This window comes from Pangasianodon hypophthalmus, chromosome 17 (genome assembly GCF_027358585.1).
Source record: "Pangasianodon hypophthalmus isolate fPanHyp1 chromosome 17, fPanHyp1.pri, whole genome shotgun sequence".
NCBI classification, from domain to species: Eukaryota; Metazoa; Chordata; class Actinopteri; order Siluriformes; family Pangasiidae; genus Pangasianodon; species Pangasianodon hypophthalmus.
Window position 1 is genome coordinate 15,117,920 of NC_069726.1, and position 26,814 is coordinate 15,144,733.

The 26,814-nt window shown below is 37.5% G+C and overlaps 1 protein-coding gene across 1 annotated transcript; it reads right to left on the reverse strand.

Annotated features, from left to right (window-relative positions):
* Positions 1–160: 160 nt before the first annotated feature.
* Positions 161–26,814, reverse strand: slc27a6 (solute carrier family 27 member 6). The gene is made up of 10 exons (XM_026941731.3): positions 26,226–26,814; positions 23,258–23,467; positions 20,552–20,710; positions 17,796–17,920; positions 14,250–14,444; positions 9,336–9,426; positions 8,356–8,554; positions 7,932–8,029; positions 6,598–6,728; positions 161–3,485 (listed from the first exon to the last, which is right to left on the reverse strand). The coding sequence occupies exons 1-10, from the start codon at positions 26,710–26,712 to the stop codon at positions 3,309–3,311; spliced, it is 1,872 nt and encodes a 623-aa protein (XP_026797532.1). The 5' UTR covers positions 26,713–26,814; the 3' UTR covers positions 161–3,308.

Sequence of the window (26,814 nt, forward strand, 5' to 3'; positions counted from 1 at the left end):
ACTCAAGTTAAATAAAAGGTCAAGTAAGACCATCGATTAAAGGAATACTCCTGCGTTTTTCAGACTACGTAATGGAAAGAAATGTAATGGAAAGAAACTTGCAATGGACAGCAATGCTGAGCAGCCTACAGAAAATTCAATAAAGAATAAACAGCCACAATTATTAGAATATTTACTGATCTTTATTAAACATGTTCAAAAAACAGAGACATCAAAAAAGGTAGCATCTAATTAAACAATACAGATTTAACATTATACCTGAAAGTGAACTACTGAACATTCATTTCCATCATTAATTTTAGACTGAGTTGGGAATACACTGCATAATTAAAAATCAACATTTATTTAACATTAGAAGATTTCACAAGTGAAATTAGAAAGGATGGTCTTGGCATTTCAAATCCTCTACCTCACTGACAGCACTTATTTGACAAGTATGCAAGAAGGGGAAAACAAACTCAAATACAAACATCAAATACATTCATGTCAGTCTCAATTTTAGATCAGTTTAGGACAGAATATGTGTTCAGAGAATGCAAAGGAAGTTATAAAGACAGTTATAAAGAAACAAAGTGGGCAAGAACATTTTTATCACATTCTGAATGCACGTTTAAAAAATATCTTTTTTTTTCACGAGTAATATATAAACATACACTATTTCACCATTTTGTTACTTGTGATAATGAACGAACATCTGTTTAAAAAAAAAAAAACTAACACACTAAATGGCTTATTACTATATTTTAGAATTTCTTTATTTCCTTCATTTTGTCATAAGGGTGTGCAAACATTTACACTTGATTGCAAGAATGCAAACTGTGCTTTACATTGATTCAACTAATGTCTAGCATTTTAATCAAGCAATTGTTTGACATGATGAACACAGGTTTATTTAGTAATAAAACAGTTTATTGCAATCATAAGAGACTGAGTCAACTGCAGATCTGATAGCAGTGTTCAGTAAAGGCTGCGAAACAAAACCTCTAAACCAGATTGCTTTCATTACTGCATGAATGCATGAAGAACAGCTAATTTAGATGGTTATTAATAGAAGTGTCAAAATTAAGCCTCTTTGGCAAAATGTTATTAAACTCATTATTCCATCACAACTCACACAAATCTATAAATCTATAATTCACTGTAAATTCTGAATTATGGAAAGATTAAAAAGGCAATTAGAAACAGATTTAAGGTCTTGGTGTAGGCACTCTCAACTGAGGCACAATAAACATTCTCTCTGAATTAATAAGAGGTAAGGCACGTTTATTTCTTTTAGACTCTTCAGGATATATGTGGATACACAAATTACCTACATAATAAGAGTGTGTTGTATATATTATTTTCATTCCTTTGAAATTCAGTATCAGTGACATTTCTTCCTTAATATTTAGTTATGCTTACTTCATGTACACAGCTGATTGGTCTTAAGAAAGATGGTCTTAAGAAATTTTAACTCACCCAAACCCCGCCCCCCCTCCCCCGATCATGTTTCCTTTCACTTGCTGCTCCAAATAATAGCACAAGTTTACATCCCAGTGTTTACACACCTGTTGATCTGTTCATTGTGACACACCAGGAAATTCAGTGAATTCATCTGAAAGGTGATCCTATTACCATACCAACTGTGAGAACACCCTTTTGTCACTGACGTCCTACTTCACACCAATTTTACACACTTTTTAGGGATTTGTGGAACGTTTTAACCAGGAAGCTTAATATTTATGTGCATACAGTGCCTTGCATAAGTGTTCACCCCCATGAACTTTTCAACATGTTGTAATGAAACTGGATGTCATGAATCTACATGAAATAACCCATAATTTTTAATATTGACATAATATTGATCTCTTGGTTTCTTCTTAGACTAATGCCTTCCTTACTGACTTTGGTGGATGGTCTCCTCTAGACAGAGTCAAGGTTGTGCCCTATTCTTTCGATTTATGATAATGGATTAAATGGTCTGTGGAAGATATTCGAAGTTTGGGATTTTTTTAAATAATCAAACCCTAATTCATACCTTTCCAGAACATTGTACCAGACTTGTTTTGATAAAATCCCATCAAGTCCAATTCCATTCCAGGTTGCAGCATTACAAAATGTGGAAAAGTTTGAGGGGGCGAATACCCATGCAAGGCGCTATAGACCATGGAAAGAATTTACAAGATTAAACTTGTAATTGTGTCTTGGTATGCAGTTGTGTCAGTTTATTCATTTGCAGACACCGTGCGTGCCAAAATACCTTATTTATTCCTGCATTGGCTTTTGGAGCTGAGCTCTAAGAGGAGACTGTTCAATTTAACTCCAATGCCCACTCTGCCATGTTTAATTTCAAGTGACACAGTGTGAAGGCAAACCAACAACAAAAGTTGTTCAGACCCTTGAAAGTAGTGCATGAAATAATAACTGGAACATGTTCCAGTGCTGTAAATAATTCTAACTATATATATATCTATGGCTTTACAAACTAAAATTCCTTCACTGGCCCCGGGTTCACAGCTCTTACTAGCCTGAGACTGGTTAAACCTTCATTTCTGTAACAGTTAAATGTTAATTCAAAGATACAATCTGCACATTAGTATAGCAAATATGTAAACTCAACATCTGTAGTACAACTGGAAGAAGCATTAAAGACATGCTGGCCTAAAGATTTTCACAGACAGAGCTCTAGATGACCAGTACTAAAATTATCGCAAAAGATGGAATAAAAAAGTCTACACAACTGCTTATGATCTTGGCTCTTGATGCAACTGAAAGGAAGAACTTCCAATGATACACATTTGTCCATATCAATCTCTAGAGAGGTATGTAATTACAGACTGCAGCTTTAAATATAGCAATGTTTTATATCTAAAGTGAAATCCAATTTCATGGTGATGGTAGCAGCCGTGTTCTTTTCCTGTATTGATCTCCACTGATGCAGAGGAACGCAGCAGAGGAACGCAGGAGAGCAGAGACAGTTGAGGAGATGATGGTGAAGGATGAAGTAGTGGCATTATTATTAGGGCTAAGAGTCACCTGGCCTTTCAAACTGTGCCAGACAGACTGAGGAGGCACCAGAACCTGATACCAGGTGGTCATTGGTGAGAATCCGGCCTCTCATTCAGCTCCATCGCAGCCTTCAGTCTGCTCGCTCTCCGCAAAAGGCCACGCAAGTCACTAAATCTCCCTAATTCATTATTAACTGAGACTGTCTCTGTGAAATTTTCACAAAGGAGGAAGCAATCCATTATTAAACAAGGAGTCATTCAGGATTGCTCTCAAGCCCAATCAAATATGTCAGTATAACAGAGTCTTTAGCCAATTATGGCCTAGAGCTTTCGCTGACCCGATGCTATGCTGTCATAGATGGAGTCTGTGAGGGGAATGTAACCTTTCTCTGTATAGTCTAAGAAGTAGAGCGGGTCAGAGATGGTGGCAGGGTTGAAGCCACTCTTCACCAGACAGAACTTCAGCTGCTTGAATGTGCCAGTCATCTCCATAGACTCCTAACAAACAGTGGAATAAGAGAACATTATGTCATAGAGTGCTTCTAAGGTCATCTAAGGTCATCCAAGTCATTTAAGATCATGAGCTGTCTTGATATCATTGTAAACAGTATACAGAGCTATTAAATGAATACTACAGTGTTTTGCAGCCTAATCTCTATCTAGTCACTTGTAGCCTTCAAATAAATTGAAGCTCTAGCACTTCAATAGATACACTAATCATATACATTTTTGAAGGAAATAAAATACATATTTAATTTGTTTAGCCCTGCTTTACTGACATATCTATAACACATCATTAGCAGTGATTGTGAAGGTGCATGTTAAGTACAATAGCAGGTGTAATAAACATGAACAAAGTCAATTACTTTCTTGATCACTGATTTTTCAAAATGCGTTTAGGAGAGAAACTAGGAGTAAATAGACTAAGCACGCACTGTCCAGTCAAATTACGAATTACATGAAGAAACAAATGGCAGACGCATATGTTTCGTGTGGTTTGAATGAAAGAGCTGGCTAATGGCAAGCGCAGCTTCTTTGTTTACAATGACTGCTGTTTGGAAGACAGACACCATGATTATGGACTAGTAATGCTTGACTTAAAAAAAATAGCAATCACGAATGGTGTTGTTTATCTGTCTTTTAATGAGTGTGTTCCTTATGCATAACAGTTTTATTCCTAGGATGAGGTGCCGTGCTATAAGGGTGAATCATAGTGGATTCATGATAGTAACTGTGTTACTGATTGGTAATAATTTTTTTTAGCCCTTGCATTCAATATGGTCATGTATAGTATCATCACTGCATAAGATGTCCAAGTAGACAAGTATTTTTGTGATTGCTCTCAATAAAAGTGTCTGCCAATATCAGCAGCAGCTCGTGGCCAGAGATTTTGGTGGGGCATGCCTGCATTAATATCATAGCCTCCAACAAATGTAAGTGATTGGCTACCATACTTGACTTATGCTATAGGCTACCATCTGGTGAATGTTCAAGTTCTAGGTCAAGTGGCTTTATTGTCATTTTAACCATATATAGTTGATACAGTACACAGTGAAACGAAACAGTGTTCCTCCATGACCATGGTGCACATAAACAACATGGAGCTACATGAGACTACACATAACTAAATAAGACTGCAAAGACATAAACAGGACTACATAAAGTGCACACGTGGAGGTGTGTGCAACAGAGCAAGACAGTATAACAATTACCGAACAGGACAGTAGGCACAGTAAAGGACAGTGCAGCGCCGAACAGTACACCGTTCTTGTGTGGAATAAGGTGCAAAGAGATATTACAATATAATAATAAATGTTGTAAATGTAAACATAACATACTAATTAGCAGCAAAAATGCTGGTGGTCAATATAGTATTTTGTTTACGGTATTTTAGCAGCAATTTAAGAAAGAAATGTGCAAAAATTGCAGAGGTAGTGGAATGATGTTCAGTTGAGTACAAGTGTGTCTGTGTGTGTGTGTGTGTGTCTGGGTTGGTGTTAGACCAGCAACCAGGTGGCTATTGAGGAGTCCGATGGCTTGGGGGAAGAAACCGTTACACAGTCTGGCCGTTAGGGCCTGAATGCTTCGGTACCTTTTGTCAGATGGCAGGAGGGTGAAGAGTTTGTGTGAGGGGTGTGTGTCGTCATCCACAATGCTGGTGAATTTGCGGATGCAGTGTGTGATGTAAATGTCTGTGAAGGGGGAAAGAGAGACCCCGATGATCTCAGCTGTCCTCACTATCTACTGCGGGGTCTGGTGATCCGAGACGGTGCAATTTCCAAAGCAGGCAGTGATGCAGCTGCTCAGGATGATCTTGATAGTCCCTCTGTAGAACATGGTGAGGATGGGAGGTGGGAGATGGGCTTTTCTCAGACTTTGCAGAAAGTAGAGACGCTGCTGGGCTTTCTTGGCTATGGAGCTGGTGTTGAGGGACCAGGTGAGGTTCTCTGCCAGGTGAACCCCAAGGAATTTGGGGCTCTTGACAATCTTCACGGAGAAGCCGTCGATGTTCAGTGGAGAGTGGTCGCGCTGTGCTCTCCTGAAGTCAAGAACCACCTCTTTTGTTCACGTTCATGTTCAGAGACAGGTTGTTGGCTCTGCACCAGTCCGTTAGCCACAGCACTTCCTCTCTGTATGCTGACTTGTCGTACTTGCTGATGAGACCCACCACGCTCGGGTCATTGGTGAACTGATGATGTGATTTGAGCTATGCATTGCTGCACAGTTGTGGTCAGCAGAGTGAAAAGCAGTGGACTGAGCACACAGCCCTGGGGGTCCCAGTGCTCAGTGTGGTGGTGTTGGAGATGCCGCTCTTGATCCGGATTGAAGTCTATGACCAGCATCCGAACATAAGTGTCCTTTTTGTCCAGGAGGGTGTGGGCCAGATAGAGGGTGGTGGCGATGGCATCATCTGTTGAGCATATATGCTGCTCACTAGTATTTCAACGGAATTTAAAATGGATGGTTTGGTGAATCAGGACTTTATGTAGGTCACTATTTGTGGAATGGCTGATATGGATGCTGTAAATGGATGACATAAATATCTAATGGTTCCCTGTATAGATGGATATGAATATATACCAAATTCAACACTTATATCTGTGTAAAGGATTTAGAGAATATCTAACTAAACTATTCATATGTAAATCTATCCAACTTTCAAACACTGGAGCAATACAACATTTATGTGTGCTTTCCCAAAAGTTTGTGGAATCAGAATCATGTGCAATCAGACCCACCCGACTATCTACAAATTAGTAACGCCTAGCCAAATAGTCTTCCAGCTGGAAAAAAGTAGTCCTATCTCCGAGGAAACAAATTATACAATAATCATACATGACCTACAGATGCAATAGATAGAGATCAGGTTGAAGACTGCTGCTGGAGTTTTAAATTTTCTATGCCTGAAGAGCACTGCATGTATTGTGCTATCAGCAGCAGGGGGCAGGCTTGTCCATTAAAAGTAATTTAAACCCTAACTTCCTTACACTAAAACATACTCTAAAACATACAAAACATAAATATTCTGTATTTACAGCATTACGCTGTTCAGTGCTTTAGTTAAATGAGGTGCAACTCCTTTAGAAATCCACTAAGTGCTTAATCCTACCTGTATTCTGATGAAGAGAGGGCGAGCGTAGGCTGGTAGGTGATCCATGACATTCTCAAACAGCTTCTTTCCGTCAAACACACAGTCAGGCCTAAGGATCAGTGAAGCCATGCCGGCTCGTCCCTCGTGGCCTGCGACAGAAAATTTCTTCATTCATTTATTTCATTGGTGAGATGAACACACGGTCAGTGCTCCTTTTGTCAGTATTACTGCTATTGTAAATACTTATATTTATATCCTCAAGAGATTAACAGTCTTTTTTTCTATTAATAGTTGTTCAACCTGGGCAATGCAGCAGCATCATGTGCATCAACAATATGCACACTGGGTGTAAATAAAAACCTATCTGACATTACAATTTTAGACATTATAGACATTGCTTCTGTCTGTGTAGATCTGGCCTTGATCACAATTCATGTAGTCGATAAATACTTTAAAATGTGTAGAGGATAATAATTAAATAAGGTATACATTACCTTAAAGTAAATATGTTGTTTAATATAGAGTAGACAACAGATTGAGGCTCCTATTGTAAATACATAGCCATTTTTGTCATGCGTAATAAAACATAATTATATAACTACATATTATTCTCTTGCTGTTAATGAACATAGTTCATTTCACAGGTCTCACAAAAGGATATTAGATTTAAGATATTTTGTACAGAATTAAGAAATTCAATTGTCTTGTTTTAATGCACATTTCTGCTGACCTACAGACCTAACTTATAGACCACACCAAGTTTATTATGCCATCTAGTTTATCATGATGCCGCTCCTGCAGTTATGTCTGGTTAATATGTATAGTGTTTGATTCTGATAGACTTTCATTCTAGCGTTTGAAGCAGGATGTTTAATAGCCAGGATGTTATCTCAAAGCTGTTGACTGCTACAAATCAGCCTTTTGGTGGCAGCATTTCCCCACCATCTGAGATGAATCAACATCTAACACTAAATCTCTCAGCCTGTCTACTTCACACCAAGATGCTTTCATCGATTCCAAATATAAACTCTTGCCAGACGTAGACAAGAGGTAAGCTCTGTTCACTGGCACTGTGACAGCTGGTGAAGTATTGCACATAAATCAATGTTATCTCCGTAATGAGAAGTCAGAGATAACAAAAAGTATAGTTATTCATATTACAGTTACACATTTGTTGTATTATTCTGCATGTCTTTTTTTCATATAGTAGAACTGCCTCTTCTATGTTGCACCATATCACATTTTATTCAAACATACTTAAGATGATGTCGCAGTCTTTTTATACTCTCAGTACTGTCTCCAACATACTTCACATTTTGATTAATGATTTTTAAAAAGCCATGTTTTGGTACCTGGAACCTCCACTCCATACACATTGACTTCCTGAATAAAGTCCAGCAGTCCAAGAAACTCTGCCACCTCAGTGGTGGCCACGTTTTCACCCTTCCACCTGCAATTAACACATGCATGCTGAAAGGATCAGCCACGGTTTACGCAACCTCCACTGGAGGACTGTGTAGATAAATAGGAGATTCTACTCTCACTGTTAGGAAATTTCTTCTCACTTCTCACAAGTATACTGACAGCCATCCATATATATTTTGCTCAATTTCAAGTATTTTTCATGCTTTGGTTACAAAAGCTTTCCGACACAAAGTAACAGTTGTTTGCAAAGTGAATCGTGACCTAGAACCAGTGATCCGACTCTGTTTGCAGGCAATGAATATGAAAAGCCTGAGACACTTTGTGACATGCAGAATACTTTTCCTGCCTTACCTGAAAGTGTCGCCCACTCGGTCCTTAAAGCTGATGAAATTGTCCTCGTCCTCGGCCATCAGGTCGCCCGTGTTGAAATAGACATCTCCTTTCTTAAACACATCCCTCATGAGCTTTTTCTCGGTTAGCTGTTTGCTGCCAGCATAGCCAAAGAATGGACTTTGGGAATTGATTTTGGACAACAGCAAACCCATCTCTCCTGGGAACAAGCAAATCAGGCTCAGTTTAGTAATGATCACCCAATCCCATTTTTCTATTTTAGAAATGATAGCAATATCAGTGATCTTAGTATTGGCCAAACACCATCACACGTATCCAGGGCATAGATCTATAAATGGGATCGATTAGAAAAACATTTTTGAATCTGATCTAATCTCAAAATTCCTAAAATCTTAATTAGGCATTTCTAATGCATAAATATTTTTTAAAAAATTACATGAGTATAGTTGATTTTATTCATCAAAAATGTCAAAGAATTGCTTTAGCTTTCAAACACTGCAGCAGGGAGAGACAATTTATGTGCATTTTGTGTAATTATTTTGTGTATTTATTTCAATGTTGTGGGTTTAATGTACTCCTCTGTGCTTTCACGCCTGCTTTTTTGTAAATGCTTGTACATGTTTCAGTTTAATTTTATTAAACATCATTCACACATTTTTCATGTCTATTGGGTTTTTTGACAATGTATTTTATTGGAACAAATCCATATAAGTCATATCAGTTCAATACTCAATCATTAACAATGTTAAATTAAATCTCTACAAATGAATACAATGATTTTGAGAGAAGTAATTCAGCACAGTTTGTGAATGATCCCAGTTTCATATTATCATACATTTCTGGTTTCACAGCACTTTTACCCTCATGAGCTTATTCTCAGTTCCAGAGTCACAGAGACTTGTTTTTGTGCAGACTAGCTCTACAGGATGACTTGTTTTTTAAAGACTTAGTCAAAAACAACAAGGCTTGCACTGTCTCACCTTTATTAACTCGCTGACAGAAACCCTCTTCATCTCTCACAGGTTCATCTTTTCCCATGTCATATTTCACCAAGTCATACTTAAACAGAAGCTGCAGGACAACACAAGTAGAAATGTTACATTCTGGGTGTTAACATAGTATTTTACGTATACTCCAGAGGTGTGGACATTGCTAAAAAGTAAGGTGTAGCAGGCAGAGAGAAAACAATACCACAAAAACATTGGGTGTAGGTTGACAAGACAGCTCCATGCTTACTGTATAAATGATGATGTATTGGCTGAGCTTACATAAAACTGCAATATGCAGACATATTTGGATTTATAACCAACCAATGGATTGTACAATTTTACTTTATAATAACTGTTACAAAATTAAGACAAGCACTTGTTCAATCTGCAGTCCAGTCAATGTAACGTTGCACACTGACTAGACTGCAGACTGAACATGGGCTTGTCTTAATTTTGGGTGCTTTGCTACTTATTACATGCTATACTTATGCACTTTATTATTATGTAATATGTTGCACATAATATAGTATATAAGTATAGAATGTAATAAGTAAATACACCCAGCTGGTCTTTATATTTTATTTACTGACAGGAAAAGGAGGCAAATCAAACAACATGTCTGCCCATATAGGTGTACCAAGTAGCATATGAAAAAAGAAAATCATGAAATCCACTTGAAAATAAGAAAATGATGAAATATCCATGGAAAATAGAAAGGAAAATTGTGAAGTATGTGATATGTACACTCCTGGGCAAAAAAAATGGGCCAAGCCAAAATGGCAAAATATGAAGCTTTTAATGGTCTTAACAACAAATCATTGGTCACTAAATTAGCAAGAATTAAACAAATAGATAAAGGAATTTATTATGGGATAGCTTTTCCCTTTGATTTCTCTAAATGTTTAATCCTTGTGGCTCTTGATGGGCTGCATCATGTGTAGCAGATAACCAAATAATGACTAAACTTTTGAGAAAAAAAAAAAAATCCCAGAAGATATTTTTGGAAAATTTTGTATACCCAGCCAAGTGTTAGTTTGAATTTTATGTCAAACATTTTAATCATTATCACAATTTTACCCTTGTGTACAAGAAGACTATATAAGTGAATTTCTCTGTTTCTAGCTTTTCCCCAAACAGTTCACTGCAGCAAAAGTAAACCAGCAAATGGTGGCACAGGAGCTCTCAGGAGTGCATTTGTTTAATTTTTGCTGATTTTCTTGCAATTTTGTTTAATTCTTGCTAATTTTCTATGAATTGTTGTTAAGACCATTAAATGCTTAATATTTGCCATTTTGGGCTTGGCCCATTTTTTTGCCCAGGAGCATACAGAATGTGCCAACGTGTATCACATTTCAACACTTTTAACATAACCTATTATTGACACATATGAAAAATACTCACCCTTGTGTTTTCTATTGGCTCACAAGCCAAGGTTCATGAATTCACAGCTCAGAATTTACATAGATAAAGTTGGCACAAAGTAACTGCTTCCAGAAAAAAAACGTGTCTTCACATTGCGTGTACTTTTCTGTGTATTGGCTTTTCTACCGAGCAAACTTTATTCATGGTTGGTGTGACTGCTGCTTTATGTGAGAAAGGTGTCTTTTTACGTTTTTTTTTTTAGGTGTCTCCTGTATCAGCACAGCAAGGAATCTAAGTTCATAAATGATATGGCTAAACTGTAGATATGGGCACTTTTGTATACTCAGTTATGTGTGTGAAAGAGAAGCCTTTTTTTGACATGGGAGACACAACAGCATTCCTAAAAATAGTATTAGTTATTTGCGGTGTATGGGAATGAAACATCATATTATAGTATCTATGACAATTTTCCAAGAAGAAATCTGGTCACTGGTCTAAATGTTCTCCCAGTTCGACAGCTTATCGTGGTCTTCTATCTAATAAGGTAGTCATAAAAAAATTCACAGCAGCTTCTTGAATGTGCTCATAATTAGGAAAACAGACAAGTGACAAATTAAAGGGAAAAAATAACATAATGTGAATTAGTAAAATACTGAACCACCACAACAGCTTCAGTGTTCCTTGGCATAGGTTTTACAAGTCTGTAGAACTGTACTGGAGGGATGAACACCATTTTTCCAAAAGATATTCACTCAGATGGTGATTTAGTGATGGAGAGCACTGTCTAACCCATTGGTCCAAAATCTCCCATAGGTATTCAGTAGGTTCCAGTACTTTAAATTCCTCTTGGTTAATCTATAAAATAACATTCTTCAAGCATAGCTCTCTCACAAGTGAAATGATTGATGAGATTTTTTTGCAGTAATTTAAATACCCCTCTCATTTTAGCAAGACCAGAACATGTTTGATGTTTCATGTGTACCATTAGGCTGCTTCACTGGGAACACCACGTAGTCAGTGTGTATAATACTGTATGTGTCCATAGATTTTACTACAGCATGAGGCCTCCATCAGCCTCTATCAAGTCTATCAGAACTGGAAATTATCTTTTTATTACTGAATCAATCTATTACTGATGCTCTTTTGTTTTATTCGTTGAAATTGTCTTTTTGCCACCACCTACATTACTCTCACACTAGCATGTCTCTAATCTTTCAGGTTGTGAAACTACGCAAATTGGCTAGGTGATTTGTATAAGCATCACAAATCTTTATAAAAGGGTGTGTTCCTCATTTTTAAAAACCAGTTTAACCTGCAAGATACTTTTTAAATAAAATGTAGGAATTTGACAACCCAAAGTAACTTTTAGTTGCAAAAGTTGTCACAATAGATAACATCTTCATAAATGTGCTCTTGTCTTTTGAGCAAAATCACACAGCTCAGATTCAGATTCAGTAGTTTTACTGGTGAATTAACTGAGCTTCTCAATTCTCCATTGATCCAAAGCTCAAAGTGAAAACTCAAAAAAGATGACTAAATCCCAGATTAGATGATTAGAGTGCATTTCGTTTGTCTTGTTAAAACTATGTTTAACTAAAACAAGCTAAACCTGACATATTCAATAACATATTCAATACTCATGATGCAATTTCTATAAATAAATTCCTGCCTCTAACCAAATGCAACCATATCATTTACACCTGGTATCTCAGTGCTCTCTCATAAAGCAGTGGCAGCTCAGGAGTTAACTACAGATCCTCTGTAGAGCCCTTGAGCATGACCCATAACCGTCAACTGCTCAGCGGTATGCTTGGATTGTATCCTGAGTCAGCTGTACACTCCTGGGCAAAAAAATGGGCCAAGGTCAAAATGGCAAATATTAAGCTTTTAATGGTCTTAACAACAAATCGTTGGTCAGAAAATCAGCAAGAATTAAACAAATGCACTCCTGAGAGCTCCTGTTCCACCATTTGCTGGTTTACTTTTGCTGCAGTGAACTGTTTGGGGAAAAGCTAGAAACAGAGAAATTCACTTATATAGTCTTCTTGGACACAAAGGTAAAATCATGATAATGATTAAAATGTTTGTCATAAAATTCAAACTAACACATGTCTGGGTGTACAAAATTTTCCAAAAATATCTTCTGGGATTTATTTTTCTTAGAAGTTTAGTCATTATTTGGTTATCTGCTACACCTGATGCAGCCCATCAAGAGCCACAAGGATTAAACATTTAGAGAAATCAAAGGGTAAAACTATCCCATGCTAAGTTCCTTTATCTATTTGTTTAATTCTTGCTAATTTAGTGACCAATGATTTGTTGTTAAGACCATTAAAAGCTTAATATTTTGCCATTTTATTTGCCTAGGACTGTATGTTACATTGCATACAAGCATTTGCAAATGAATACAGTGGCTTGCATAAGTATTCACCCTTCTTAGTTGCTTCTCTGTCTAATGCCTTCATTATCTACATTCTCAGTGGTGTATATATATATATATATATATATATATATATATATATATATATGTGTGTGTGTGTGTGTGTGTGTGTGTATATTTACATATACATATATATATATATATATATATATATATATATATATATATATATATATATATATGTGTGTGTGTGTGTGTATATATACACACACACACACACAGCCATCAGCCAGCTATCCCCTATAACATGGCTACAGATGGTTGCGTCATCCTCGGAATTCACACTCGCAGTCTAATCTATGGTTTCACGGCAACTAACATGAATACTTCTGTCACAACTTTTGCATTTTTTATTTGTAAATAATTTTGCAAACTATATTGATTTTTCCTCCCACTTCGATATTGTTGGCTACTTTATGTAAATCAGTTACAGGTTGCAACAATACAAAATGTGGAAAAGTTCAAGGAGGGCGAATACTTATGCAACCCACTGTAAATGGAAATAACAAGTGTGCTCTGTTTCATAATTCCAGGGCAAGTCTGGGAACATTGATCGTGCATTACGTGAGCAGGATTTGACAGAATTAGGCAACAGGTTGAAAATTGGCCACAGAAAGGATGTTTATTCCAAGTGGGGTGCCTTTCGAACAGATCAACAATTTCATGCCTCAGGGCTTGCTACTGGATATTAAATTAGACATTGTTATTTTAGACCAACATTTTTTTGTCCGCATTTCAATGTTTCATAGCTGTCATCGGTGTAAAGAATATTTTATTGATTTACTTAAATGGGCTGTTTGAATTCAAAGGTTTAAAAAAGGAAACTGTATTTAGACATGTGCTGTGCAGGACATAACATGATTTTCTGCACGGCCCATTCAGATTATTGAAATTACCTGTAGTGCAGAATGGATTTTTCATAACTAGAGCTCTCAATTCAATCGCAATACAATATATCCTTAAAGAAATGGAGAATTAAATAAAGTGTAGACTAATCCAACAGCAATGAATACGTTCCTATGTCCTGAAGTCAGAACCCAGGCAATCCTAAAGTACACATGAATAATAGAGCAAATCATAAAAAGGTAAAAGTTCACACTCACCTTGTAGAAGAAGTTGGAGCGACCGACTGCTCCAATCTTGCCGATATGGTTCATGAAACAGAGGTTCCCCTCGGTCGAGCCGTACAGCTCACACATGCGGATCTTTCCAAAACGTCTGTGGAAGTCTCTCCATACGTCCTGGCGAAGGCCATTTCCCACACCCATTTGCACTTTATGATTCTTCTCATTCTCTGCCTGGTGACACCATTGCAGAGTTATCAAGAAAAGCAATACAAGTTCATACATTTCTTACAGCTCTCATGTCAGGAATAAAACACAATAGGGTGCAGTGGTATAGGTAAATAATCAATGATGCAGCAGAATGATGATATCATCTCAAAAAGCTGATAATCATCCTATAACAGCACATCCCAAAATGTTTTATTCGTCTTATATCACAGCAATTTGCCATGGTTTACAATATCTTATTTACTAAAGAATGACACCTCGAAGTTTTTGTCCATTTAGATTATGTGACTCCCTGTCATTTAGCTTAATTTTAACCTGTAATTTGCCTCGCAGCTGACGCTACTCTCAGAACTGCTGCTAAAGAAAATGAATCCACACCTTTGGAACAATCAGATCCTGAGAATTCAACAGTGCTGAAGTAATTTAACCAAATTTGGATGCCCCTGTTCAACTCAGAGTACCTTTTTACCTGTGTTTTGATTGATATTTTTGCTGTTGTTGACTCTACAGTATGTGAGATTCCATATTATTACATTATTTTTTTCCCTCAGTACTGCTGTTTGCTGTGAAGAACTCTGAAGACCACATCAGCTATGAAGTCCACATTCGGTTCCACTCCCGTCAACCAAGGAGAGAAATTTGAGGATACAGTGGGCACAGGAGCAGAACCCAATTTGGTCTTCTGTTGTAGCCCATCTACCACAAGTTTCTGTGTTTTGTGCATTCTAAAATGTTTTTCTTCTCATCACGGTTGTAAAGAGTGGTTATTTGAATTACTCCAGACTTTCTGTCGGCTCAAACCAGTCTGGCCATTTTCCTCTAACCTCCCTCAATAACAACGCAATTCCGCCCACAGAACTGCCACTTACTGGCTGTTTTTTGTTTTTAATACCATTTTGCATAAACCCTAGAGGCTGATGTCCATGAAATTCCCAGGAGAACAGTAGTTTCTGAAATACTCTTGACCTGTATCTGCATTATTTTATGCACTGCACTGCTGCCACATGATTGGCTAACTAGATACCTGTGCAAATGAGTGTACAGGTGTTCCTATTAAAGTGGCTTGTGAGTGTACATATGCGAGCACTGTCCATGACTGAGTTCTTAACAGATTTGTTAAAAAAAATTATAAACAAATAATGAAATATGGGATCATACTGGATACGTAAGAGATTTGGGGGCAGATTAATCTAATACTGATGTAGCCTTCACTTTTCTTAGTCCCTCTACTTTTTATTGCCCAAAATGGTCCATGTAGCATTCTGACATCATATCACCATGTGTTTAAAATACTATTAATGCTTCTCTTTGTATATATGAACTTCTGTCTTCTTCACTTGCTGCACGTACTATGGAATTTGCAGCATATTTTCTTTGCAACGTACATAAACTACTCTGTTGCTAAGATCGAACTTGCCCAGAGGCCTGTGTGCAAGTTTATGCTGAAATACCAGCATAGCAGGATCCTCATTCACCAGTTTGCTCTCTGCAGCTGTGTGGGTTAACAAAAGCAGCCTGTTACTCCAGTACACAAACAGGTTCACACAACTATTTGCCCAACTTTTTAATTACAACTTGTTTTTTCCCCCCATTTTCATTCCCCCCCGTGGAGTCTCATTCCACTTAAACACGTAATTAGCAGGAAGTGGAGAAATAGTGTCTCTGTTATTTTAATCCCATATATAAGGAAATCATTATTTTGTGGTTTTTGTAATATGGTATTACTATGCTCATTAACATCATGTTAATGATGTGACAATGTCAGAAATGCCATATGAGGAAATTCCTTACATATTCAAACAACACGGCAAAATATAAGGATCTCAATCTTTGTCCTTGTTCTGAAATCAAATAACTTTATGCATTACTTATGTTATTTTACATACAGTAGTTGTCATGGTTCCTGCTGTACAGGGGAAACACAATACGGGACCTCATCCAGGAATGTCTAGTTCTCATTTCCGGAAGTTTTTTCAGTTTCCTGGAGCCTTAGGAGGAGCCTTAGTAGTTAAAATAATTTTCACCTTTATAAAAATGTTCTAAATGTCTGTTATTGCAACAGAATGCCATTGTTAATGTAAGTATAGAATATTCTTCATCAGTATTACATCTATTTTTGTGTCAAAGTTTGCACCTCAGACAAGCATAACCTTTTATGGTATTTAGGCATTTTTAAAGTTTCCATTCATGATTTCTTATGCTTAAGTGGATGGAAACTCCACTTCATTCTGTAGTTGAGTGCAGCGATGTAGGCGGTACTGTGGGGTGGTCAGTTCTGCCAGGGAGGAGAATCAGCAGACCGACACAAAGGAAGCTTTCAAAGCGTTTGCTCATTTGCTGAAAGTGATAGCAGAGAGGAAGACAAAAGGTGCATGGGAAGCAGGGGTAATCCAACACAAGCCTCTATTTGTCAGTCAGTCCACAAAGAATGCTAGTGACATAAAACATGGCATCCATGTAGAAGTATCATTATGTAAGGGACATGCTGTACCATCATAAGCTGTGCTTGCCTGCATGACACTCTACACATACACAAGTACTGGATGTGCCATCACATAAATAAAACAAAAGTGGCAATAAGACTGCTGGGTTTCAGGAGTTTATCAAGATATCTAAGAAAATATCAAAACCAAAATCATGGTTACACTTCCCCTGTCATGATGGTGCTATGCACTGATTTCTATCTGTTGGCACTTCTCTTGGGGCAGCCATGGTGTTTGATGCTTGTGTCTTTAGTTTTGATTCTGACTTCGAAGTATTTCTATTTCAACTACTCCTAAATATCATTTGAAGCATTAAACTAATACGGTTTAAATAATATACTGTATACTGTATATGTTTCCTTTTAATGCTCTAAAATGTAGTATGTAGTAGAGTAACATCCCTGCACACTTGCTCTCATAATACTGCGAGGAACTATAAATATACATGATATGCAAATTGTAATTGGCCTCAGAGACACACTCCTTTCATTCCAATCCCACCTCTTCTTCCCACCACCCGGGTTACACTATGCTATTAGTCATGTTGTACTACAGTCAGTGTTTGGTATTTAACCATTGACTACTGACTGATAATTCAAGTCTTCCATGGCCTAGCATTCTTTATCTCTAGGCAGTGCATTGTTATATTTCCATAAATACACAATTATATTATGTAACATTATTTTTGTAAATATCATGTGATTCCATACTTAAACACCTTGAACTGTTAATCCAACATCAGCTTACAGAACTGAAAAATAACGGCCCGAAAAAGAGCAGATATATCAAGCTTTTTTTCTCGCCAACACTAGAGGAAACCAAGAACTGTGGCAAATTATGGTCAAAGTTTGCGAGGTACTGAGCTGCGTATTACCTTGGGTTGATTGCACAGATAGCGGCACAGCTCCCCAATATACTGGAAGATGGTAATGTTGTACTTTCGGCAGTCGTTCCAAAATTGCGAGGCGGAAAATTTCTTCTTCAAAACACAAGTTGCGCCTGTGAGGTGAAAACAAAAGAAGGAGTGCATAAGATAAGAAGCTGTGATAGAAAACACACAATAAGTAATTTTGCATGTTTCAGTAGCATGACAGGATTTGCGGCTATAGGTCGTACTGTATAAAGTAAATATATAAACATACAAATATATACAAATAAACATTTTCTTTTCTTATATACATACAAAAATAGTGTATATATAAAGTGCTTGTACAGTCAAATTACTAAAGTGTAAACGAAAGTCTTCAGGAATAAGGAATAAAACATGACATCTGTTATGAATAATGAATAATGAAAATATTGAATGACAAAGCAGTGTGTTGCAGCCCAATTTGCCAAACACTTTTTATTAATTACTGAATGAGACACACTACCTGTGATTGGAATTACAGCTGGCACTACTGTCAGAGATGCTCAACCCCTTCTGACCAATCAGATCCAAGAATTCAAAACTGCTGCAGTATAAAGCAACTTAATAGTCACAGTGCTCTAGCCTTTGCCTTCTACACAAGAGAAGACGCATCCAGTGAGGTCTATGGCTTATATGTTAATGAGCCAAGCAATCAGAATTGTTTAGCAGAATCATTAGCAAACTTCAGCAGTTACTTTATCACAAGCACTGATTCTTCTGACCTACAGGTCTCAGTCCTGACACACATTATGACCACAGTGAGACTCACTGTCATGTGCAGTGTAATTCAATTGACTGGCTGTTTCTGACACTGCAAACAGACTCAGCACTAAAAGGCTGATCTGGTTTCTACTCAATGGCCTCGTACTGATTAAACCTGGAACACACTTTTACTCAAATTTTTCCATTTGTCCATACTAACAGTGGTGAAACAGTTTCTTGGAACATGAGGTTCCTGGGAAAGGATACCCCAGATTGCCTGGCATAAAATCTAACCTTGTCCTCACATGACGGCTGAATAAATAAACAGAAAAACAAGCAATGTCCTATTTCCATTGAGAACAGAATAAACAGTGAACTCAGTGTCCTGGATGTCCAGCGAGTTCACTGCAGGTCACTCATCTTTGCTAGCAGTTAGATTTAACTTTAGTGTACATATAAAAGCTGAACAGGATATTCATTACAGGTCTGTTAATCATTTTCCAGCTTGGATATGGAATCCTTAGGAACATATGGTGGCAACATACATAGTACCAAGATGTGCCAAGAAACTGAAGGTGCAGCCTAGAATAAAAATATGATGACATACTCCACAACTACTGTACATATCACTAAATTTACACTTAATTTTGCTATTAATGTAATTAACCTAACTGCCCATTACCACAATGATTACTCTAGCTTTTTAAGGCTATGTCTACACCTAAACCTAACCCTAACCTTAACCTCACTGACCAAAAGGAAATATTTTGGGTTGGATAGTTTTTCAGTTAATAGTATAACAACACTGTATTTTTATGAGGACAGGGTGATTGTGAGGACATGCAGTCCTTTTTGATCATCACAAAGCATTAAATGAATGTACACACACCCACATAGTTGTTCTAGGATAATAAACCTTTTGAAACTGAAATGAATCACAATACCAAGAATCCATAAAGCAAAACAATATTTTACCACTCACCAGTTATTATTTATATATATATATATATTACAATAATCCAAGGAGAGTCATGACGTTTATTACAGTGGGCCATAAGTGCAAACACACTAACAATCCAAAAATGCAACACAACACAAGAGTAAATCTTTGGAGACACAATAACAAATACAGAAACATAACAGCAATTTGCTGTTGCATTTTTGGTCCTGTTGTGTTTTTGGTTTGTGGTTTTGGTTAACCACAGTTTATACGCAATGACAGTTTTAAGAAATGAACAACCCCTGAACATCTTAAAACCATTAAAATAATTGCTAAGAAATTACTATAGACATCTCTACATCTTTGTCCTTAAAAGACGCAATCTATAGGAGTCTACAGGAGCCAGAACTTTCAAAATATATCAAAATAAATACAACCAGTCTCCCCATCACCAACATCAGCCAGGTTACACAGCTAACTTCTTGAGCTAAAATCTGGCTTTATTTTCAGGCATATTGTGACTTTAGAATAAAACTGACAGTGTTAAATTACTTTACTTCAGTTACTTTACAAGGATTTCTGAAAACCAGCAAGAAATCACAGTTTGTCTCTAAATAAGAGTCACGCTCTTTTTATTAGACATTTGGAAAAATGCTGATGCAGGAGAAACACTGAGTTTGCGCAAACTGTTTACCTGGACCTTAGAATCTGGTGCAAAGCAAGAAACTAAACTGAATGTAATCCAGTAACCTAGGGGGAAAAAACTTGAGTATTTATCTTACTGGGAAGGACGGGCCTGTTGAGAAATCATGACTGTAAAGCTGGCCTACTGATAACACCTTCAGTTCAAGAGGGCTTCTTAGAAAGAAGCAGAATACCACATGAAAAACATGTATTCATTTAGATTAAAGTAAATGATATTTTCCAGAACAGAGATTATGTTAGTTATGTCTACTCTCCATAACTACAATTTGATCATCATAAGAATATCCACAGTCCTTATAAAGGTTTTACAATATGTCATGGATGATTTCTTATGAAAAGTAAGCAATTGGGTGTCATTTAAAGAGAGCGTTACCCAGCTCTATGGTGCCGCCGATGCCTATGAGAGAGGCTGCGCTGTGGTAGAGAGGCAGTGGTGTATAAATCATGTCCTCTGAAGTGCCGCCGTATACCCAGAACCCTGCCGAGGCCTTGAGAGACTGCAAGTGAGTGATCACAGCAGCTTTGGGTAATCCTACAAAAGCAGAAGAAGAAATAAACAGTAAACATTGTATATCAATTTAAAAAATCTTTTGCTGAAACATTCTGAACCATGGTGAAATGTTCATTATGTGATTTGTTGGTTATTATAGTTTACACCACAGCAATGTTGAATTCTCTAAACTGACTGGACCAAAGGTGTTGATTAATTTCATATAACAGCAGCTCTGATGGTAGTGCTGGCTATATTTCAAATCACAGGTTTACGTCAATGCGCCAGTTCTAATACATATCTCTCTATAGAAACAGCTCATTCCCTGGGACATGTATGGCAGACGACCCACATAATCTAAGACAAATAATCAGAAAGAAATGTGGTGTACCTTATAACCATATAATCGTTGATATGGTGAAGCTTTCTGTAAGGAGATGTTTGTTTAACATTTAGGGAAGGTGTCAATACTTTTCACAATATTAAAAGGAATTTAAAAAGTACAACATGTTGTTTTACTAATAAACAGAAAATTGCAGTTATTGTCAATCACCTCTGTGTGCTGGCATCACACCAACCTGGCGCTGATTATAACAGTATGCCCTGTTGTGTTTTACTCCTGAATTATGGTATGCTACATGTGATCTTTTAGTCAGTGTGGTTTATTCAGTTCAAAGCCAACTGGAAAGTAACATGACTCCTTCCTAGTAGGTGTGGCTGTTTAGGAAGTGTTTTACAAGACAGTTGTACTCTTCTGAGACGATATTTCCTGTCATAATCAAATGTTTTGAGCAAAATCCCAGATGTGGAGGCCTGTAGGTTTCAAAACTTGTGGGAAAACCTAGTTTATGTCTATAAATACACACCACTCAGAATCAGAATCACCACTCTGAATCTCATGTAGAGACACTAAGCGAAAATCAGGAACAAGTCTTTTAATTCTGTACTTTTGATCATATAACCGAGCCCTGCCACAGCTGGAATTTCTACAGATAAGCAGATATTGTGCTTCTTCTCAGAATGGCAAGGGAACCTGTGAAGCACACCTATGTATGAAATGAACATAAAAAAGAGCCAGTTGGTGTTACGTATCATCTCGGAGACCTTCCACAGTGGTCTTGGGACAGACTGGAGATCAGAAATTTTGATTTACACAACAGTTCCCTTTCATTTCAGAAAATCTTTCAAATTAGCTGTTAAAAACAGATAGCCAATGTCATGTGCGTACTGCAAACAAATAATACAAATACGCCAAAGCATATATCAGTCCTAGTACTATTTGTTCTTTTTTTTTAGGCCAGTGATCCCACTTTGGCAATAGAGGGAGGATATCAGTCCCTAACCTTTCATACCACTTTCCCACAGACCCAGTACCTAATCTCAAACTGTTCCGTAGTGTTTCTATGCAAAAGAGCTGGTTCTCAGCCAGCAAAATAGATTCAGTGCCAGCATCATGCTGCTGGTCTGAAGCCAAAAACCAGGGACGAGCTTAGGGACAGCACTTGATCAGTTAAATTAGCACCATGGAAATTCGTGCAAGATTAATATCACAAAGATCAATGGTCACCCTTTTGTGGATCATGACCTTGTCATGGTGAAGATGCTTGTGTACTTCATTGAACTTCAGATCTATGTCACTGGGAGCTTAATGCTCTGAGGAGGACCACCTTTGGTGAAGATCTGAAGGGAAAAAGACCCCACTGGAATAGAGTTACTGAGACCCACCACTAGAACCAGGCTGGGGTGTGGTGTCCGCAAACAACCAGGCCAGATGGGGTCACCTGAAATAGTGACATGGAGCCATCTTGTAGGCTCACCATCTGCAAGATGAAGGGTGTAATGCCAGTGGAGTTGCAGGCATGTAATAGACATCTAGTCCATCTATGTCTTAGATTAACTATAGATTTGCAATCAACTGTCAGAGGAAAAAAACAACCATTTTAATGATAACTGCAATGACCTGAATGGGAGTCGCAATGATAATGCTAGTCCTTAAAAAAAGGTTGGGGGGAAATGGGTATAAGTAAGGCCCTTTCGGGTACCCATCACTAAAGTGACATTTCTATAAAGAAAAAATCGTAAGGGCACCACAGTGCATAAGGCTGTTTTTTTTTTTAAACTTAATTCAAGCCTGCATATTCACATACTATTTGTTCACAATTAAGAAAGACAACCAACATTTTCAATCATGAAGACATGAAGTAATCAACTGTTTATGATCACACCAAATACTAGATTTCTGTCTGCAATGTACCTTCCCTGATACCCAATAAAGGCAATTGTAATTACTTGATTATTGGGAAATAAAATTATTTTTAGAAGAAAACTGTAATGGTGAATTTGGACCCCTGAGAGCAACTAAAAGCAGTTATTAGAGGACAGTTTGCTTGATCACGAGTAACTCAACCTAGCTTACTAAATCACGCCAAGCAGTGTGGGAGTCTGACATGTGCTTAACATCGTGGTTGGTTTGATTTATTTCAAACGGGTTCTCGTAATATCAAGAAATATCTCCAACTTCATATTTAAAGCTAGAATTCAGGCACATCTGTATGTTTTCAACCTGATCCATTCAGGACTGGTACATACCTGTGGTCCCTGAAGTGAAGATATAAAGTATGGCAGATTTAAGAGAGTTGGCTGATCTGAGCTCAGCAGGAATTGGCTCACATGAGGCCTGCTCTAGCTTGTCCAACAGGCAATGGACCCCTGGATGGGAGACTCCCTGCTTCATTGCCCACACTGAGATATTGTCCTCCTGCAGATTAAGCAGGACGTCCTCCAAGGTGTCCAACAGGTCTATAATATAACAAGCACAGATATGATTTTACTAGCATATTAATACGCAATCCATTAAAAAACATATTTCAAAGTATGAATTGTCTGAGATTGCTGGATGTATTGTGATATTTGCAAAGTAAGATCATACAAACATTTGAATTAAGCAATACACAGAAATAATGCAGTTTCCTGACATAGTATTCGCCACGGTCTGAAAATCTAATATTATCACAAATAGTGTCATAAATAAAGTATAACTATGAGAATATGCAAATACACAAAAAAGTAACTACAGTGAATGCGTATGAAGTAAAAATAAGCTACTTTTACTACTATATATTCTCCTGACACATGATACCCCATTGTATCAATTAATTCACTACATTCTATGATAACCATAGTATGATTACTAGGATGAGCAATAGTCTATGTAATTACAGTTTGTGTTCTATTCAGTATATACCTAGTTTTATTCTAGATTGTTTTCATTTAGATTTAGACAAAAAAAACTTGTGTCAGTAGTTGAAAAATAGGCATATTCCATGGGAAAACTGCAGACCTGGTAACACTGATAAGCAGGTCTAATTTTAAACAAGGCGTCAAGGTTAATATATGATTATTTATTGTATTTTATTGTATTATTTATTTCATGGGTTGCTGAGGCACCGTTCCTCTTGGTTCTCGAAGGCTTTATTTCCAGACACACTACCTTCTATACACAACTCTCTTAATCTTGTTTGTCATTCAGATCACTGGTTTATAAGTGCTGATATATAATGAACTCGACATTGTGTTTTGTTTAGAAGAGTGAGGAAAGCACCTGTGGTAACTCGGTGTAAGCAGAGTGCATTTGTATCTCCTTATTTCTAAAGCTATTTTGCATACTTTGGCTTATATATTACATTTGTCTCTATATATTACATTATCTATTAGATTAAAGGTCAGCACCTAAAATACAATTTACTGTGCTTTATGTAAATTAGGTTTATTGTGAACTGGCAAAACAAAAATCTCCAAAAACTTCATGATTTTAATTTGTAGAAGTTAACAACACTGGGCAGCTACCCAGACTGAAGGTGAGCCAACTGTGCACATTACTATCTATCTATTACAAGCAACCTCCAGTGTGTCTCTTTAACTGTTCAGTTTAACTTGCTAAACCTATGTGGTTGTCTGAGTGAACCCACACAGTTTAAATCCTGTAATACATTCCTAGAATACCAGACCAAAACCACTAGTGTACATAAAAGTAGCTTGACAAGACTGTGACTTATCAATCATTCAGTCTCCTCCTCAAGTGTTCTTTGGATGGTTACTGGTTCTTACTTTGTAAAGGGGTTTTATTTGAAATCATATGCCAAAAGTAAATCCTTATATAATGCTCTACATTGAACCTTTAAGGATTCCCCCAGAGGGCTATGGTTTCTTGAACTTGGTGAATACACCCACTTTGCACATTTCTGAGCCGGGCATTTTCCCAGGTGCTGTGTAATTTTTTTACTGAGTGTCTTATTCCATCATATACACTCCAGGGCAAAAAAAAAAAAAAGATGGGCCAAGTCCAAAATGGCAAAATATTAAGCTTTTAATGGTCTCAACAACAAATCATTGGTCAGGAAACTAGCAAGAATTAAACAAACAGATAAAGGAAGTTAGTAGGAAGGGAGGGAAAGCTTTATCCTTTGATTTCTTTAAATATTTAAGCCTTGTGGTCCATCAGCTGTAGCAGATAACCAAATAATGACTAATCCTTTTAGAAAAAAAAAAAATCCCAGAAGATGTTTTTGGAAAATTTTGTACGCCCAGACATGTGTTAGTTTGAATTTTACATCAAACGTTTTAATCATTATCACAATTTTACCTTTGTGTCCAAGAAGACTATATAAGTGAATTTCTCTGTTTCTAGCTTTTCCCCAAACAGTTCACTGCAGCAAAAGTAAACCAGCAAATAGTGGTACAGGAGCTCTCAGGAGTGCATTTGTTTAATTCTTGCTCATTTTCTGACCAATGATTTGTTGTTAAGGCCTGGTGTGTATATATATATATATGTATGTATTTAGAGGGAGAGAGAGAGAGAGAGAGATTAAATATACATCCTGGACTATGTACAGTTATAACACTGTACCCTCAAGGGATCAACAAAATTCCTCACTAGTTGTCTTGTTCTATCTTAGAGGCAGGGCTGGATACAGATACACTAAACTGTATTTGACAAACACATGCAGTCCATCATGAATTTGTTTTTGCCAAATATCCTCCCACTTTAAGATGAGATGACATGTCATAAGATGAGCGTACTTTGATTGGCTGAAATAAGCTAAACAAATGGAAGGAAGCAGGAAGCCCCATCAGTGACGTCAGCAAGTACTGTGAAGTATCAAAACAAACACTAAAGCTACTAGCTTGCTTTAAAGAAAACGGCTAGGAGAAGAGTAAAAAGAACAGCCAAGCCGATAGCCAAGGCAACCAATGTGTGCTCCAAAAGACTAAAAGTAATCGTGAATATCGAAATTGTATTTATGTTTATTCTTGACGTGACGTAACAGATGGGCGGAGTCTGTTCATTCGCGATTGTGTAAACAAATCTCTTCTCCTATTTGGAAAAGAAAGCGATCATACTGGCTGGTGAAAAGTTAAAGGTGTGCTTATTTTATATGCAAAATGCACCTGTAAAGATAGGATCATGTGGCTGATTTTCTCAGTGGACATTTTTTAGATCTTTCCCCACATGCACTGGGGATACACCCGCTTGTTTTGGTGTTTTGATGTAACTTACCCGCTCCAACCACCAGCAGTTTGGCCCCGCATGAGTTGAAACAGTGCAGCAGGGACCTGGATTTGATGTTAGTGTTGAGAAAGGCCACTGCACAGCCCAGCTTGTTCAGACCGAACCACACGCAGAGGAAATCGGGCTCGTTGCTCATAAGCAGCGCCACAGTGTCGCCCTTCTTCACGGCTGTGTGCTGCTGCAGCGCGCGCGCCACGCGGTTGCTCCGCTCGTCTATCTCCCTGTACGTGTACGTGCAGCCCTCATAGATCAAGAAGGGCTTGTCAGGGATCCGCTGCGCCTGTTGCACGAAACGGTCCATCACGGTCACGAGTTTGGATGTCATCTTGTAGAGCTCCAAGCGAACTCCATATCGGATCACTTTCAGCAAGAAGAAGAAGTCTTTCCAGAAGTACGGGAAGCACAGGCGCTGTGCGATGTGCACCGACAAGATCCCCGTGAGCACAGCGCTCACCCATGTTAGGGAGAAAAGCATGATTAACACCAAAACTTTTTAATTGCAAAGCTTCAGTTCACCAGGCAGCACACTCATGTTGGATGCTGGTTAGTCTTCGCGTCTCACATTTATGAAATGCAC